The sequence below is a fragment of the Narcine bancroftii genome, chromosome 12, assembly GCF_036971445.1.
Source record: "Narcine bancroftii isolate sNarBan1 chromosome 12, sNarBan1.hap1, whole genome shotgun sequence".
In the NCBI taxonomy this organism is placed as follows: domain Eukaryota; kingdom Metazoa; phylum Chordata; class Chondrichthyes; order Torpediniformes; family Narcinidae; genus Narcine; species Narcine bancroftii.
Genome location: NC_091480.1, coordinates 97,003,965 through 97,019,323, shown reverse-complemented (window position 1 = coordinate 97,019,323; position 15,359 = coordinate 97,003,965). Strand labels below are relative to the sequence as shown.

At 39.7% G+C, this 15,359-nt stretch overlaps 1 protein-coding gene across 1 annotated transcript in view; it reads right to left on the bottom strand.

Annotated features, from left to right (window-relative positions):
- Positions 1–5,655, bottom strand: part of LOC138746717 (vesicle-fusing ATPase-like) — a 119,897-nt gene extending 114,242 nt beyond the window's left edge. The window contains exon 1 of the mRNA XM_069905043.1: positions 5,559–5,655. Coding sequence (XP_069761144.1) covers positions 5,559–5,607 — 49 coding nt within the window. The 5' untranslated portion in view covers positions 5,608–5,655. The remainder of the gene's footprint in view (positions 1–5,558) is intronic.
- Positions 5,656–15,359: the final 9,704 nt, after the last annotated feature.

The following is a 15,359-nucleotide window of genomic DNA, read 5'->3' as shown; positions in this document are numbered from 1 at the left end:
TTTACCATTTTTTCTGTAATTACAAACAGTAATTCCTATTGCAAATATTTTTTGGAAGTTTCAGAAATTAAACTTTCGACCACTCTAAACTGCATACTGGGATAGTGGCTTGTGTAGTCTACCTTCTAAAATAAATGTTTAAGAAAATGCATATTTAAACAAGGCTCAAAAAAGTGCCTGAAATAATACTGAGCAAAGAAAATGAAACTCTTGCACATCCCAAGAACAATGATCGGAGAAGGAAGGGAAAAGGGTAGAGCATGGAGGAAAGTAGATAAAGGATAAGCAAAGAGACAGAGACAGGGGGGGGGGGATAACGGAAATTGGAGGAGTTGATGTTGATTCCATCTATTTGGAGATTGCTCAGATGCAATACAAGGTGTCATTCCTCCAATTTGCGGATGGCCTCCATTGGGAAGTACATGAGGATACTGACAGACAAGTCAGTGTGGTAATGGTGTGTGGAATTTAAATGGTTGGCTCCAAGGAGGTCCTTGTTGCTGCAGCAAGGTGCACAATTAATATGCCTCAAATGGGGCACAAAACAGATCACAATACTCCAAATTGGTCTGACCAGTATCTTATAAAACCATTCCATCTTCACTTTTGTATTCTAGTCCACTCGAAATGAAAGCCACTGTGTATTTGCCTTCCTTTCCATGGCTTCATCTTTATGGTTTTCTGCACTCAGACTCTCAAGTCCCTTAAGACCCATTTTCTGAATATTTTCCCTCTTTAGAAAATAGTTCACACCTTTATTCTTTCTACCGAAATGCATGGCATACACCATGCTCTTCTCCATAGGCTAAAGGTGAGAAGAGAAAGACTTAAAGGGGGCTTGAGGAGCAACCTTGTTCACATAGGGGGTGGAGGGTGTGAGGAATGAGCTGCTACAGAAAGTGGTAAAGGCAAAAACCATTATATGTCAGGTTTGAACAGGTACCTGAATAGGACAAGTTGGGGGTGTCGGGACTGTTTCTATTCTATAGAACTCAATGACATTATATATTTGTTTCCTTAATTGATGTACAGTAAAAAAGCCCTGTTAGAATTCATGGGGATTTGTAGATGCTGGATGTGTATTTTTTGGTTGTTTGAGATTGTGTTTTGCGTGATTGATGAACTAACCATGAACTAACCATGAGGCACTCCAATTTTAAAAATCTTTTTATTTTTCACACTATGAACCATATTAATCAAAATACACACAAACATTTCCCTCTTGAATATACACAGTGCCATTTTCTCTCCTTTTTTCCCCCTCCCTTCCCTCCCTCCTACCCCCCTCTCCACCCACTCAATGTTCAACATATACAATACAATAAAACCATTAAACAATGTCATCACACAATGAAAATACACAAGAAAATTGTGCCATCTACTTTTACACACTGGATCTGTTCATTTTGTCTTCTTCTCATTCTATCATTTTAGTGGGTGGATTTTAGTAGGCCCTCTCTGTTCTGTTCCATGTACGGTTCCCAAATTTGTTCAAATAATGTGACTTTATTTTTTTAAATTATATGTTATTTTTTTCCAATGGAATACATTTATTCATTTCCATGTACCATTGCTGTACTCTCAGGCTCTCTTCTGATTTCCAAGATGACATTATACATTTTTTTGCTGCTGCTAAGGCGATCATAAATCTTTTTTGTGCTTCATCCAGTTTGAGGCCTAATTCTTTACTTCTTATATTACTTAGAAGAAAGATCTCTGGATTTTTTGGTATGTTGCTTTTTGTGATTTTATTTACCTGATTTAGATCTTCCCAAAACTTTTCCACTTTCTGACATGCCCAAATTGCATGTACTATTGTTCCCATTTCCTTCTTACAGCGAAAAATCTATCTGATACTGTTGGGTCCCATTTATTTAACTTTTGGGGTGTGATATATAGCCTGTGTAACCAATTATATTGTATCATGTGTAACCTCATGTTTATTGTATTTTTCATAGTTCCAGAGCATAGCTTTTCCCATATTTCATTTTTTATCTTTATGTTTAGATCTTGTTCCCACTTTTGTTTGGGTTTACAGCTTGTTTCCTCATTCTCTTTCTCTTGCAGTTTGATGTACATGTTTGTTATAAATCTTTTAATTATCATTGTGTCTGTAATCACATATTCAAAGCTGCTTCCTTCTGGTAATCTCAATCTGCTTCCCAATTTGTCCTTCAAGTAGGTTTTCAGTTGGTGGTATGCAAACATTGTACCATGAGTTATTCCATATTTGTACTTCATTTGTTCAAATGATAATAAATTATTTCTCAAAAAACAATTTTCTATTCTTTTAATCCCTTTTCTCTCCCATTCCCTAAAGGAAAGGTTATCTATTATGAAAGGGATTAGTTGATTTTGCTCAATAATTTTGGTAGTTGGTAATTTTTTTTTCTTTTCTACGTGAATCTTCTTCCAAATGTTGAGTAAATGGTGCAGTACTGGTGAACTTCTATGTTGCACCAGTTTTTCATCCCACTTATAAAGTATATGTTCTGGTACCTTCTCCCCTATTTTATCTAGCTCTATCTTGGTCCAATCTGGTTTTTCCCTTGTTTGATAAAAATCTGATAGATATCTTAATTGTGCTGCTCTATAATAATTTTTAAAGTTTGGTAGCTGCAAACCACCTTGTTTGTACCATTCTGTTAATTTATCTAGCCCTATCCTTGGTTTCCCTCCTTTCCAGAAGAATTTCCTGATTATTCTCTTTAGTTCATTGAAGAATTTCTCTGTTAAGGGAATTGGTAACAATTGAAATAGGTATTGTATCCTTGGAAAATATTCATTTTAATGCAATTTACCCTTCCTATCAGTGTTAGTGGTAATTCTTTCCAATGTTCTAAGTCATCCTGTAATTTCTTCATTAATGGCTGATAATTTAATTTGTATAGGTGGCCTAAATTATTACCTAATCTAATACCTAGGTATTGGATTGCTTGTGTTTGCCATTTAAATGGTGATTCTTTTTTAAACTCTGTGTAATCCACATTATTCATTGGCTTGCTTCACTTTTATTTGCGTTGATCTTGTACCCTGATATTTCTCCATATTACTTCAATTTCTTATGTAATTCTTTTATTCATATTTCTGGTTCTGTTAAGTATACTATGATGTCATCTGCAAATAAACTGATTTTATATTCCTTCTCCTTTATTTTTATCCCTTTTATTTTATTTTCTGTTCTTATCAGTTCTGCCAATGGTTCTATTGCAAAAGCGAACAGTGAGGGAGATAGTGAACATCCCTGCCTAGTTGACCTGATTAATTTAAATTGGTTCGATTTATATCCATTTACTGTCACCTTCACCAACGGTCCCTTATATAATGCTTTAATCCAATTAATATATTTCTCTGGTAGGTTGAACCTCTGTAATACTTTGAATAAATAATTCCATTCTACCCTATCAAAGGCTTTCTCTGCATCTAAAGCAACAGCCACTGTTGGTATCTTATTTCCTTTGTACTGCATGGATTAAGTTAATGAACTTATAGACATTTTCCGTTGTTCGTCTTTTCTTAATAAATCCAGTTTGAACTAGTTTTACTATTTTTGGTACACAGTTTTGCTATCATCTTATAATCTGAATTAAGTAGAGACATTGGTCTATATGGTGCTGGTGTTAGTGGATCATTCCCTGTCTTTGGTATTACTGTAACTATTGCTGTTTTACATGAATCTGGCAAGCTTTGTGTTTCTTCTATCTGGTTCATAACTTCCAGGAGAGGAGGAATTAATAACTCTTTAAATGTTTTATAGAATTCTATTGAGAGTCCGTCCTCTCCAGGCGTTTTATTGTTCGGTAGCTTTTTTAATATATCCTGTATTTCCTCTATTTCAAATGGTTTTATCAATTTGTTTTGCTCCTCTTCTTGCAATTTTGGTAGTTCAATTTTAGCTAAAAACTCATCTATTTTGTCTTCTTTCCCTTCAATCTCAGTTTGGTATAATTGTTCGTAGAATTCCTTAAAGTTTTCATTGATCTCTGTTGGGTTATGTAATTTGTTTGTCCTTTGTCCTTGAGGCCAATACAGTTCTTTTAGCTTGTTCTGTTTTAAGCTGCCAGGCTAATATTTTGTGCGTTTTTTCTCCTTGCTCATAATACTTCTGCTTTATTTTCATTATGTTCTTCTCAACCTTATACGTTTGCAATGTTTTGTTTTTTTTTGTCTGCCAATTCTCTTCATTTTATTGTATCTTCCCTTGTTGCTAGTTCTTTTTCTGTACTTACTATTTCCCTTTCCAGCTGTGCTATTTCCTGATTGTAATCCTTTTTCATCTTAGTTACATAACTTATTATCTGCCCTCTGACGAAGGCTTTCATTGCATCCCATAATATAAATTTGTCTTTCACTGATTCCGTATTTATTTCAAAGTACATTTTAATTTGGCGCTCAATAAATTCTCAGAATTCCTGTCTTTTAAGTAGCATGGAGTTTAATCTCCATCTATACGTTCTCGGTGGGATGTCCTCCAGTTCTATTGCTAATAACAGGGGTGAGTGATCAGATAACAATCTAGCTTTACATTCCGTTTTCCTAACTCTCCATTGGATATGGGCTGACAACAGGAACAGATCAATCCTTGAGTATGTTTTATGTCTACTCGAATAATATGAATATTCCTTCTCCTTTGGGTGTTTCCTCCTCCAAAAGTTGCATTTCCTGCATTGATTTAACCATAAATTTGGCTACTTTGTTCTTTTTGCTAGTCTTTTGTCTAGTTTTATCCATCTTTGGGTCCAAATTAAGGTTAAATTCCTCTCCTATCAATATATTCCCCTGCGTATGTATAATCTTCAAAAAAATATCTTGCATAAACTTTTGATCCTCTTCATTAGGTGCATATATATTGACCAAATTCCAGAGTTCTGAATATATCTGACACTTTATCATTATACATCTCCCTGCTGGATCTATTATTTCCTCCTCTATTTTGATTGGTACATTTTTATTGATTAATATAGCTACTCCTCTGGCTTTTGAATTATAGGATGCTGCCGTTATGTGCCCTACCCAGTCTCTCTTTAATTTATTATGTTCCACTTCAGGTAGATGCGTTTCCTGCACGAATGCTATATTTTTTCTTTTTTTCCAGTAAATTTAATAGCCTCTTCCTTTTGATTTGGTTATATATTCCTAATTATTTATTTTCCATGATTGTTTTTGCCAGTTGATTGAGGCTGCTGGTTGCTTGAATTCCAATGAACAGGGGTTTTACTGTATGATAGGATCATCACCTTTCCCTATTTAATCAAGTTGGTTTCAATCACCAGCCCTACTTCCATACAAAATGGCCCAAGGCTGCTTTTGCCCTGGAGATCCTTTCAATCTTCAATTTGTGGACAATGAGAAGCTGCCCATGCTTAAAGTTGATCTCAAAATCAAAACAGTATCACCTTGCTTGGTTCTCCCATCCCAAATTTGTGGCCCAGACGAGATAACCAGCTGCAAAGAGACCCGTGGCAGCATCAGGTCCCCTGCAGCAGAGTGATAACATGTAGGCAAGACCAGAGTAGCCCTGCCCATGAGCACTGGAGAAGGTATGACAAACCACAGACCATCTGTCTTAGCAAGAACTGTCCAACTTGTCGAAACATCATCTGACATCTAGAATCGTTCAATATGATCAGAGGCTCTTCAAATTTAAAACTAAAAACTGAAAAAGCAAAAAATTAAGACATTCAAGGCAACTTTTCAAAATCAACATGAATCACTATTTGCCACAGTTGCTTAGATGCTTCTCTGCACTGAAATAAATAATTGGGAATGCTGTTTATTCAGGGCAAACAAAGTGTTCATTTGGTGTCCCCACTGAAAGTGGAAGGAAAGTGTCCTATTTAAAATCTGAAAAATTACCATGAGTACCTTGAGCACAGGTATGTGAAAACTGCTCTCACTCAGAGCGACATCAACAAATTCTGTCAGTTTTATTAAGATATCCTCACAATATCCTGGCTTTAACTCCAATAAGATTCTCACAAATCTCGGCCTGTGGCTAAAGTCGCAACATCCTGTTAGGGATACTGCATTCACGGTGCCTGCAGCACTGGAATACCTTTGTGTGTGGCTGCATCAGGCTGTGTGTGGAGCCAAGGCACAAAGGAACCAAGTGCTGTGATGCACTGAAGTTCTACCTACCTCAGGTGTTTCAAAAGATGGGCCTGGCTGGATTTCTATGCAATGTTCCAGCCATTTGGACATTGCCGCACCACCAATTTTCCGAGGAAAAAGTCTATCAAGCAGTGTCAACAAGAAGCATGATGCAGACACCAAGGGGCAAGGACTCTATGGATTCTGTGGCTGGGTTCCCTGAGCAGACTGTCCAGATCACGTGGCGAAATGCCTCATCACTAGAACTCACAATCAAGCACCAGGACCTGGCCTGGCTGGCAGTGAGAGGAGCCCTTCCAGTCAGATCATTCCTACACTGATGGAATATCGTCCCCATGCACATTGCCCTCACGACTACTGCATTGGGGAGGAGACAGTTGCCCACCTCCTTGCAGACAAGATTTGCCAAGAGCATGTGGAAAGCATGGAAGGCTCCTTGTCAAGATTCATCCTCAGCACCAGCATAACAGAGGAATCTGATTGAAGAGCTCTTCCTGGAGACACACTCATTGACAGATATCCACTGCTGCTCAAAGACACACTTTGATCCATCTCCTTGCACAGTGAGAGGTCAGTGAGGGAATGCTGCTGACGAGCACATTCCAGGTTGTTGGGGTATATTTTGAGGATACACTGAGATTTGGCACAGCCAACACACAGCTCTATGGGAACAACCATAGTCAAGAATCCTCCCACTACCATGCATTGAGGGATGAAATTGGTGAGGAAGCCCCTCAAACAACTGGAGGAACATTAGTGGTAATGGTGCTTTAAATGGATAACATGACAATCTACAATACCAATGTACAAATATAACAATGAATGTTCATCAACTGTGCATCCTTTTCCTTTGTACAGGATACTTACAAATTTGAAAACACCTAGCACTATATGCAAAGAATCAGTGAAGGGCCATTTTTTGGCAGGATGCTTCAAAATTAATCAAGTAGCAATTCCAGAAGATATTCACAATTCAAAAGATTCGCAGATTTCATTTCAATAATGTCTCAAATTTTATAGTCGAATTACTGGGGAAAAACATGGACTCAACCCAACTGAAATTATAAAGAGTTTATAGTGGATCAAAAGAAGGTGTGCGATTTGAATAAGCTATTAAATCACTACAGGAGAAAGTACAAACAAATCAGTACTCCGACAAACTAAATGTAATTTTGACAAAGCTTCAGGCTATATGCATTGGTATGAAGCCTTACATTCTACCATCTGATGTACCAATTATGTATATTTTCTAAGGTTCCAGAGATGCAAGTGATTGCAGATAATGTAATCTAAATCTAGAAGAAAAAGAAACTCCAAGGAGGTGAACGCGTTCAGCAAGTCACGGAATGAAATAGACAATGTTTTGAATCAGGGCCTTTTCTCGAGCTTGAAGCCCCTTTTACACTTGCATTGCACTAAATTGGCTGTTCAGCGTCCCAGGATATGGAATGGCGTTTTTGCTGTTCACACTTAACCACTCTTAACTGGGACACTGCACCTGTTCACACATGCAAGGAGCCACCCCCAGGGTTTGGACTGTTCCACCTTCTACCAGTGACTTCATGATAGTGGATTTGCCCTAATTCCTGATCAATGGATTATGATCTTATTATATTCAAACAAAATTAATCATGCCTAATTATAACATAATTAAGATTAGTGTACAGCACAGTATGAGCCCTTCAGCCCCTGCTATTGTGCCAACCTATATAAACCTTTATAAAGGACCATGGGAAAGTGCTAGCAATAAATAGCAACAACAGACAATTTTTAAATGTGGAAAAGTTGGTAGCGCTATAGCACACAATATACAAGGACGATAGGAAAGTTGTTAGCGCTACTGTGCACAATTTAAACAGCATTGGAAAGTTGGTAGCAGTATAGCACACAATATAGAAATACCATGGGGGGAAAAGTGATGCCAGACCTGCCCTCCCAGAATTCCGTGCGGCAGAGAAAGGGCAGTATCCATGGCTGCATGCACAGATCACTCACGGAGGGGATTGGAAAAACATCACCTTTTTTTCTGTCTAGGCACACTCCAGACACAAGGTATGACATTGATTTTACTGCTTTCCATTAAACCCGATAGTCTTTTCTTTCCCCTCCCTCCTTTTCCTGTCTTTCCAGTTCTTTCACCCACATAGCCCAGCCATCCCCATTCCTCCCTCAATACTGCTCTCCCCTCCCTCCTTTCTCCACCTATCATGTCGTGCCTTTGCCCCCCATCCCCACCCTCTTTTATTCGGACACTTGCCGACATTTTCTCTACTTTGATGAAGGGCTCAAGCCCGAAACGTTGGTTCTGTATCTTTGCCTTTGCAAAGATAGAGTGCAATTTAGAGTGCATACATGGCATCAAGTACAACCCTGAAATTCCTTTTCCTGCAGGCGATAAAGGACACAGCTTGAGCTACTGAGCTTCTCCAGCATTTTGTGTTTTTACTACAAAACTGGAGAGACCACTTCCTCAACTTTGGCATTAAAAATTCAGTCATGGCAAAGTCACAGCCATGTTCTGCATAGACTACTCAATGCGGACTTATGGCCATGTTGACAGAGCTGACTCACAGACTAGTCAGGCTGCTGTTATCAGCCAACATTCCAGACCTCAACAGGTCATCCTTGTGCACAAGCCCAGACTGGTTCCCTGACAGTTCTGGCAGGACCAGTCTTCACAAAAATAAATGGCATATGAAACAGTGAACAGGTCCTTCAGCCCACCACGTCTGCACCGATAATCAAAAACCCATCCACACTATTCCTGTTTTCCTCTTGCCTCCCCTTCAACTCTCCCCACCTGCACAAAAATTCTTGTCAGATATCTACTCTGGAGACCAGTTTATAATGGATAATGCTATCAGGTCTTCGGCATCTGGGAGGAAATTCACACGGTGACAGGGAGAATCTGTACACGCCACACAAATATCAGAAGCAAACCATGGATAATTAAGAATTTAGAGTGCATATATGGCATCAAGTACAACCCTGAAATTCCTTTTCCTGCAGGCGATACAGAATTACCACTTGTTGGTAGCTCAAAACTGTACACAATGCACATATGTAAACTTTTAAAAAATTTAAATTTTAAATTTAGACATACAGCACAGTAACAGGCCATTTCAGCCCAAGAGTCTGTGCCGCCCAATTTACACCCATTTAACCTACACCATCAGTGCGTTTCGAACGGTAGGAGGAAATCAGAGCTCCCGGGGAAACCCATGCAGACACGGGAAGAACTTAAACTCCTCATAGACGGCACAGGATTCGAACCCCATTCCTGATTTCTAGAACTGTAAAAGCAATGCGCTAAATGCTATGCCAATCGTGCATCCCAACAAATGAAAAAATGTAAACTGACTGTGCAATAGAGAGAATTTAAAAAATCAAAATGTGCAAGAGTCCTTAATTGAGTTTGTCATTGAGGAGTCTGATGGTGGAGGGGGTAGCAGATGTTACTGAACCTGCTGGAGTAAGTCTAGTGGCACCGATACCTCTTTCCCGATGGCAGCTGCGAGGACAGAGCACGTGCTGGATGGTGTAGATCCCTGATGATTGCTGATGCTCTCCAATGCCAGTGTTCCCTGTAGATGTTCTTGATAGTTGGGAGGGTTTTCCCTGATGTCCTGGGCAGTGTCCACTACCTTTTCCTCTCAAGGGTATTGGTGGCCCCATACCAGACTGTGATGTAGCCAGTCAGCACACTTTTCACCACACATCTTAAGATGTTTCCCAGGATTTCCAATGTCATACCAAACCTCTTCAAACTTCTTCATGATGCCATTAGTGTGTTGGGTCCAGGAAAGTTCAAGACTTAAATTTGCGCACCCTCTCCACCTCCGATCCCCCATGATCACTGGATTATACGCCTCTGGTTTTCCCTTCCTGAAGTCAATAATCACTTCCTTGGTGACAATGAGTGCGAGGTTATTGACATGGAATGCAACAGCACCAACCATAGCGGCATGGAGCTTGTGAATGAGATTAATGTTAAAACAACAAACACCAAATCTATTGCTTAATTACCTATAGCCTCACCTTTCACAATGCAACCTAATCTGGAATTGATGAGGTCTAATGAGAAGTGGGTGTATTACCCACCTGGCCCACAATGAGCTCCAAGACTAAATATCCTCCAATTGTCAGGAAAGAGATAGCGAATGTTCTCTGGCAACTTGCAATTTCATCTCAGAGTATACAATCAAGCTTTGGTAGAATTACTCCATTTCCAAAGGAATTGTTGATATCAAGCAAACACGACTATGAATAGTGACAAACATTTGTCTTGGAGGCTGCACTGGAAAAGCACAGCACCAAAAGCTCAAACGTCGCTTCAACAAAATGCAAATCATTGAATATCTTCACTGGCTAGAATTTTACGTATTGGGGTGGTTGCTGAAGGTTCATCAGTAGTTCTTCATGGCAGTATGAAGCCTGTAACATCTGCCCCTTTACCTTTTCTTAATTAAATCTGATGGATGGATCACAACAGGAATCATGTAGGTGGCCCTTTCCCCAAGGACTGTATACAAATGAAGGTTGGACTGAGTTCAGTTGACAAGAACAAATGCAAAAGCAAAAGAGTATTGGTCTTTAATACTTGGGCATATTGGCAGGCATGTAAACATACTGTGATGTTATTTCTGATGAAACATTCAAGGACAATAGGACTAAAGATTTTCAAATCGCAATTATTCTCTGAATTAACAGCATGATATTTTAGGGTTGTAGTAAAAATTGGAATTCAACCAACTGAATTCAACCGGCAAAATAATTGCAGAAAGTAGCTTTAAAAATGTGCAATTTTAAAATTGGCGCGCCTTGTCAGTGGTTCATAGTCATGTAACACTCAATCTCAAGCAACTAGAAAATTCACGGATCCCCTTAGAAGCTGGGTACCTGGGGTTTTACTGTATATTCTGAATATCTATCCAGTGCTGACCATCAATTCAGAGTGAAGTTGCAGTTGTTTTGGTAAAAGCCATCTTTTCAATATGACAACCTCAAATGCTGGTAGGTTATCGTAAGGACTGCGCTGGATGGGTCACGTCTCCAGAATGGAGGACCATCGCCTTCCCAAGATCGTATTTTATGGCGAGCTCTCCACTGGCCACCGTGACAGAGGTGCACCAAAGAAAAGGTACAAGGACTGCCTAAAGAAATCTCTTGGTGCCTGCCACATTGACCACCGCCAGTGGGCTGATAACGCCTCAAACCGTGCATCTTGGCGCCTCACAGTTCGACGGGCAGCAACCTCCTTTGAAGAAGACCGCAGAGCCCACCTCACTGACAAAAGGCAAAGGAGGAAAAACCCAACACCCAACCCCAACCAACCAATTTTCCCCTGCAACCGCTGCAATCGTGTCTGCCTGTCCCGCATCGGACTTGTCAGCCACAAACGAGCCTGCAGCTGACGTGGACTTTTTACCCCCTCCATAAATCTTCGTCCGCGAAGCCAAGCCAAAGAAAGAAGACAGATAATAAAAACATGCTACAAGAATCCACCAAAACTAAAACTTGGTCCCTCCTTGAAATATTTCAGTGATACCATGATGCAAAGCTGTCTTGAAGGCAAAGCCCAGAAAGATTTAAACTGCAGGTTACACTTCTGACACACAACACTGAGAAAGTCTGGCCAGTTTGTAACAGTTTTTAAGCAACAAGAGATTGATATTTTGAGGGTGTGCAACCAAGGGAAAAGAAAAATAAATGTTAAAAGGGTTGAGCTTGTCATGTTTAGAGGCCAGATACAAAAACTTAATAACAAGAGGAATAGATGCAGCCATCAATGCTCCAACAGGACAGACCATTGTCCAAAAAAAGAGGATAATCTGGACCATGGCATTCAGTTCACTAGCACGATCTAATAAGCAGATAGAGCTTTAACAGACAGATGCAAATATGTCAATCCACACAAGATAATTAAGTACGAGTGGATGACAGCTACGAAAGAACATGCAGACTTAAAACCTTTAACAGGCCAGTGACTGAACCTTCATTGTTGTCCTGGAGGGAGCACGATACTTTTGTACACAGATGGGCAACTGTCTGCCAGTTTCAGCGAAAGACCAACACAGGTCACTTCAATTCATCACAGCAGAGAGAGGATAAAGCACCTGCCACATTTAAAATTTCTGGACATTCTGACAGCTTGCAGCCATTTTAATTGCCATTTTCCATGAAATGATACATTAAAACCTCAGTTATAAGATACACTAGGTAATATTGGAAAGTTTAATCTGAGCATAATTTTGGATCAGCCTTACGCACTTAAAGAATGCCAGTAACTACAACTACGTTGGGGTTGAGCACATGACACAATCTGCCACTTGGTGGCCTTGATCTGCTTAATATTCCTTCATTTTCTCCAAAACAATCTTTCTTCAACTGGGGGAGGGCCTTTGCCAAGAAGCATAATACAATTTGTACATCATTTTAGACCAGCTATGGTCCCCTTAGAACTCTGCTCGAAGTTTGTGGTCCCTTTTCCCTGTGAAGCAATCAAGTTTAGTTGGTTTCTTTTGTACTTCTCTCCGACCCCTTGTACATCATGTTCCCCCTTAAGAATTTCAGTCCATGCCCCCCTTAAATGTGATGTGGCCCCAGGGGTGGCAGTATGGCTCTCATTGAGAATGGCTGTTTTAGACTATAGTTGTTTATTGTCATCTGATTGCACAAGTACAACCCGAAGAAACAGCGTCCTCCGGGTCTTGGTGCAAAAGCATGCAGACACACAACCAGACATAACACATACAGACACATAATACATATGTAGACGTAGGGAAAATATTATAGCCATTTTTAAAAAATGGTTTTGTACAAATGAGATGTTGAGCGTGATCAGTTCCTTCAGTCGTTCAGCTTTCTCAGTGCCCATGGAAAGAAGTTGCTCCTCAGTCTGGTGCTGCTGGCTTCGATACTCCTGTATCTCTTTCCTGTATAGAAGGTTGGTATAACGGTGGCCGATAGCCTTGTCCTCTTCAGACTTCTCAGGAAATGTAGTCGCTGTTGTGCCTTCCTGTTATTGACAGAGTACTTTTAATGTCCCAAGGCATTTCAGAAAGAACATTAAGCTAATGACTGAATAATTCTCAAAATGTGAAGAGAGATTAATCCAAACTATTGAATCAATGGACATGCAAAAGATACTGGAATCTGAAGTTAACCAATCTGCTGGAGGACCTCAGCGAGTCAAGCAGCAGCAGTGGGAGAAAAATAATGGTTGATGTTTTGAACTGAGCCCATTAATCAAGACTCAATAAAGTGCTCTTAAATAAAGAATCCAGGGAAGCAAGAACATTTGCAGATGCTGAGACTGCAGTTAATACTCACCAGGTACCACAGCATCTATAGGAGACAAAGATGAGGGCTTTCTACAAAGAAACCATGGAAAATAGGAACGGAATGTTTGGGATGGGATGAGATGAACAGAAATCTTTTGAAGGGGCTTGAGAAAGGAAGAATGAGATCAATGAAATTTAAATGTTTAAATTTGAGACAATGGAGAAAACAAATTTAGCATTCAGGTTATGGACAAGTTAAAATCTGAGAGGATAAGGAACATAATTAGAGTCAAAAGAGGATTCTGGTAAATGAGGCACATTTACCACAAATGTACCATTTCGTGTCCGGGCCAGTTCTCAGCAGAGAAATGCCATCACACCTATTCTTCTCTTTCTTCCAGCAGCCCTGCTACTTGCTCTCTTTCACATTCTCTTCAATCTCCTTTGATTCTTTGTCCCTTACCTCTACTAGGGGCAACTTCCAGCAGCCAATTAACTGAAAAGCAAGTCACTGGGATGGTGCCAGAAACCCACATACATTGCTGTCACTTGCCTGTTCACCTCATGATCACACAAGTTTGCAGATTTAGCACTCAAGGACAGGAGATTGGAGATGCCTCCAAAACACCCTGATGAAGTTGTGCAAGAATCATTTTTAAAGACCGATTCAAGGGATTACAATCAATTGAACACATCTCCAGGTAGGGTAGGAACAAAAAGCAATTAATGTCACAAGGGTGAAAGGAAATTAACCTTGCAATGGGAAAGCCAAAATAGCAGAGTCCCAGTTTATGGTCAGTGACGAAAAAGGCTCCTAATCCTTGGTTTCAATTTGAGAAGCTGAACTAGGCGACTCGAATCCGTACACTGGAGGTGGAGGGGGCTATGGCAAATAACAATTTGGCCTAAAAAGTGCATTGAATGCAAAATGGCTGACTGCAGTAGAGGAACTGAAAGGGAGCACTAGTCAACTGCAGATATGTGGATGCTGATTCCACGTCTGCAGATGAAGAGTAGCAAGTTGAAGAGGAATGCTTGAAAAGAAGATGGGTTTAAAATTAAAATTCTAGCACATAATAAATAAACATGGAACTGGGTGACTACAGTCGTAAGGAGAGTAGAGGTCTGATTAAGAGATGAGAAGGAAATTTAAACAGGCAGCTTCACAAAAGAATTGGGAACAGATCAAGGACTAATTAGAACAAAGCTAAGAATAAAGAGGAAAGGCAATACTATCTACAAACCAGGATGTTCTACAGAAAGCTGATTTAACAATCCTCAGAAGTATAGTCATCATGAGATCTATTCAATCACAAAAGATTTACCCCAGAAGAGTTATATTTATTGCATGAAGATTATCAGTTGCCATGTTAACAATGCTTTAAGACTCTTTCAACAACTTGGAAAATTCCAACTGGGGAGTTGATGACTGGTATCACACATCCTCAGGTCTGCAGAGAAAATGAACACTGAACATCTATTCTAGCCCTCTCGAAGATCAATACCCTAAATTTCAAAGTAGCCGCTGGGGAACCAACCCAATATCATTTGTTTTTCACTTTTTGGAAGGAGCTCCAGGATAGTGCCAGCAGACAGTGAATACCAGGCAACCCAAAAGAGAAACACCCATTGCAAAGATTTCAAACTCATATGAAACTGGGCACAGAAAGGCCAGGGAGAAAACCATTTTCACCAAAAAGTATGCCCATCTCCTAAACATCTACCAGGCAATACTCCAAGACAAATTTTAACCCTGAACCTGGCATACTAAACTACTGGATCTAATTGGTCGACAGGTAAATCATTGGAGCTTCAAAATTAAATCTTCATATTTAAGCCAAAAGACCATCTGTAAGCTCTTCTGCACAAATGATGTGTGATATTGAGACAGAAATACATCATAGTTAACTAAGCAGTTAGCCTAGCATTATTAGAGCCCACAACCAAGGTTCAAATCTATCACTA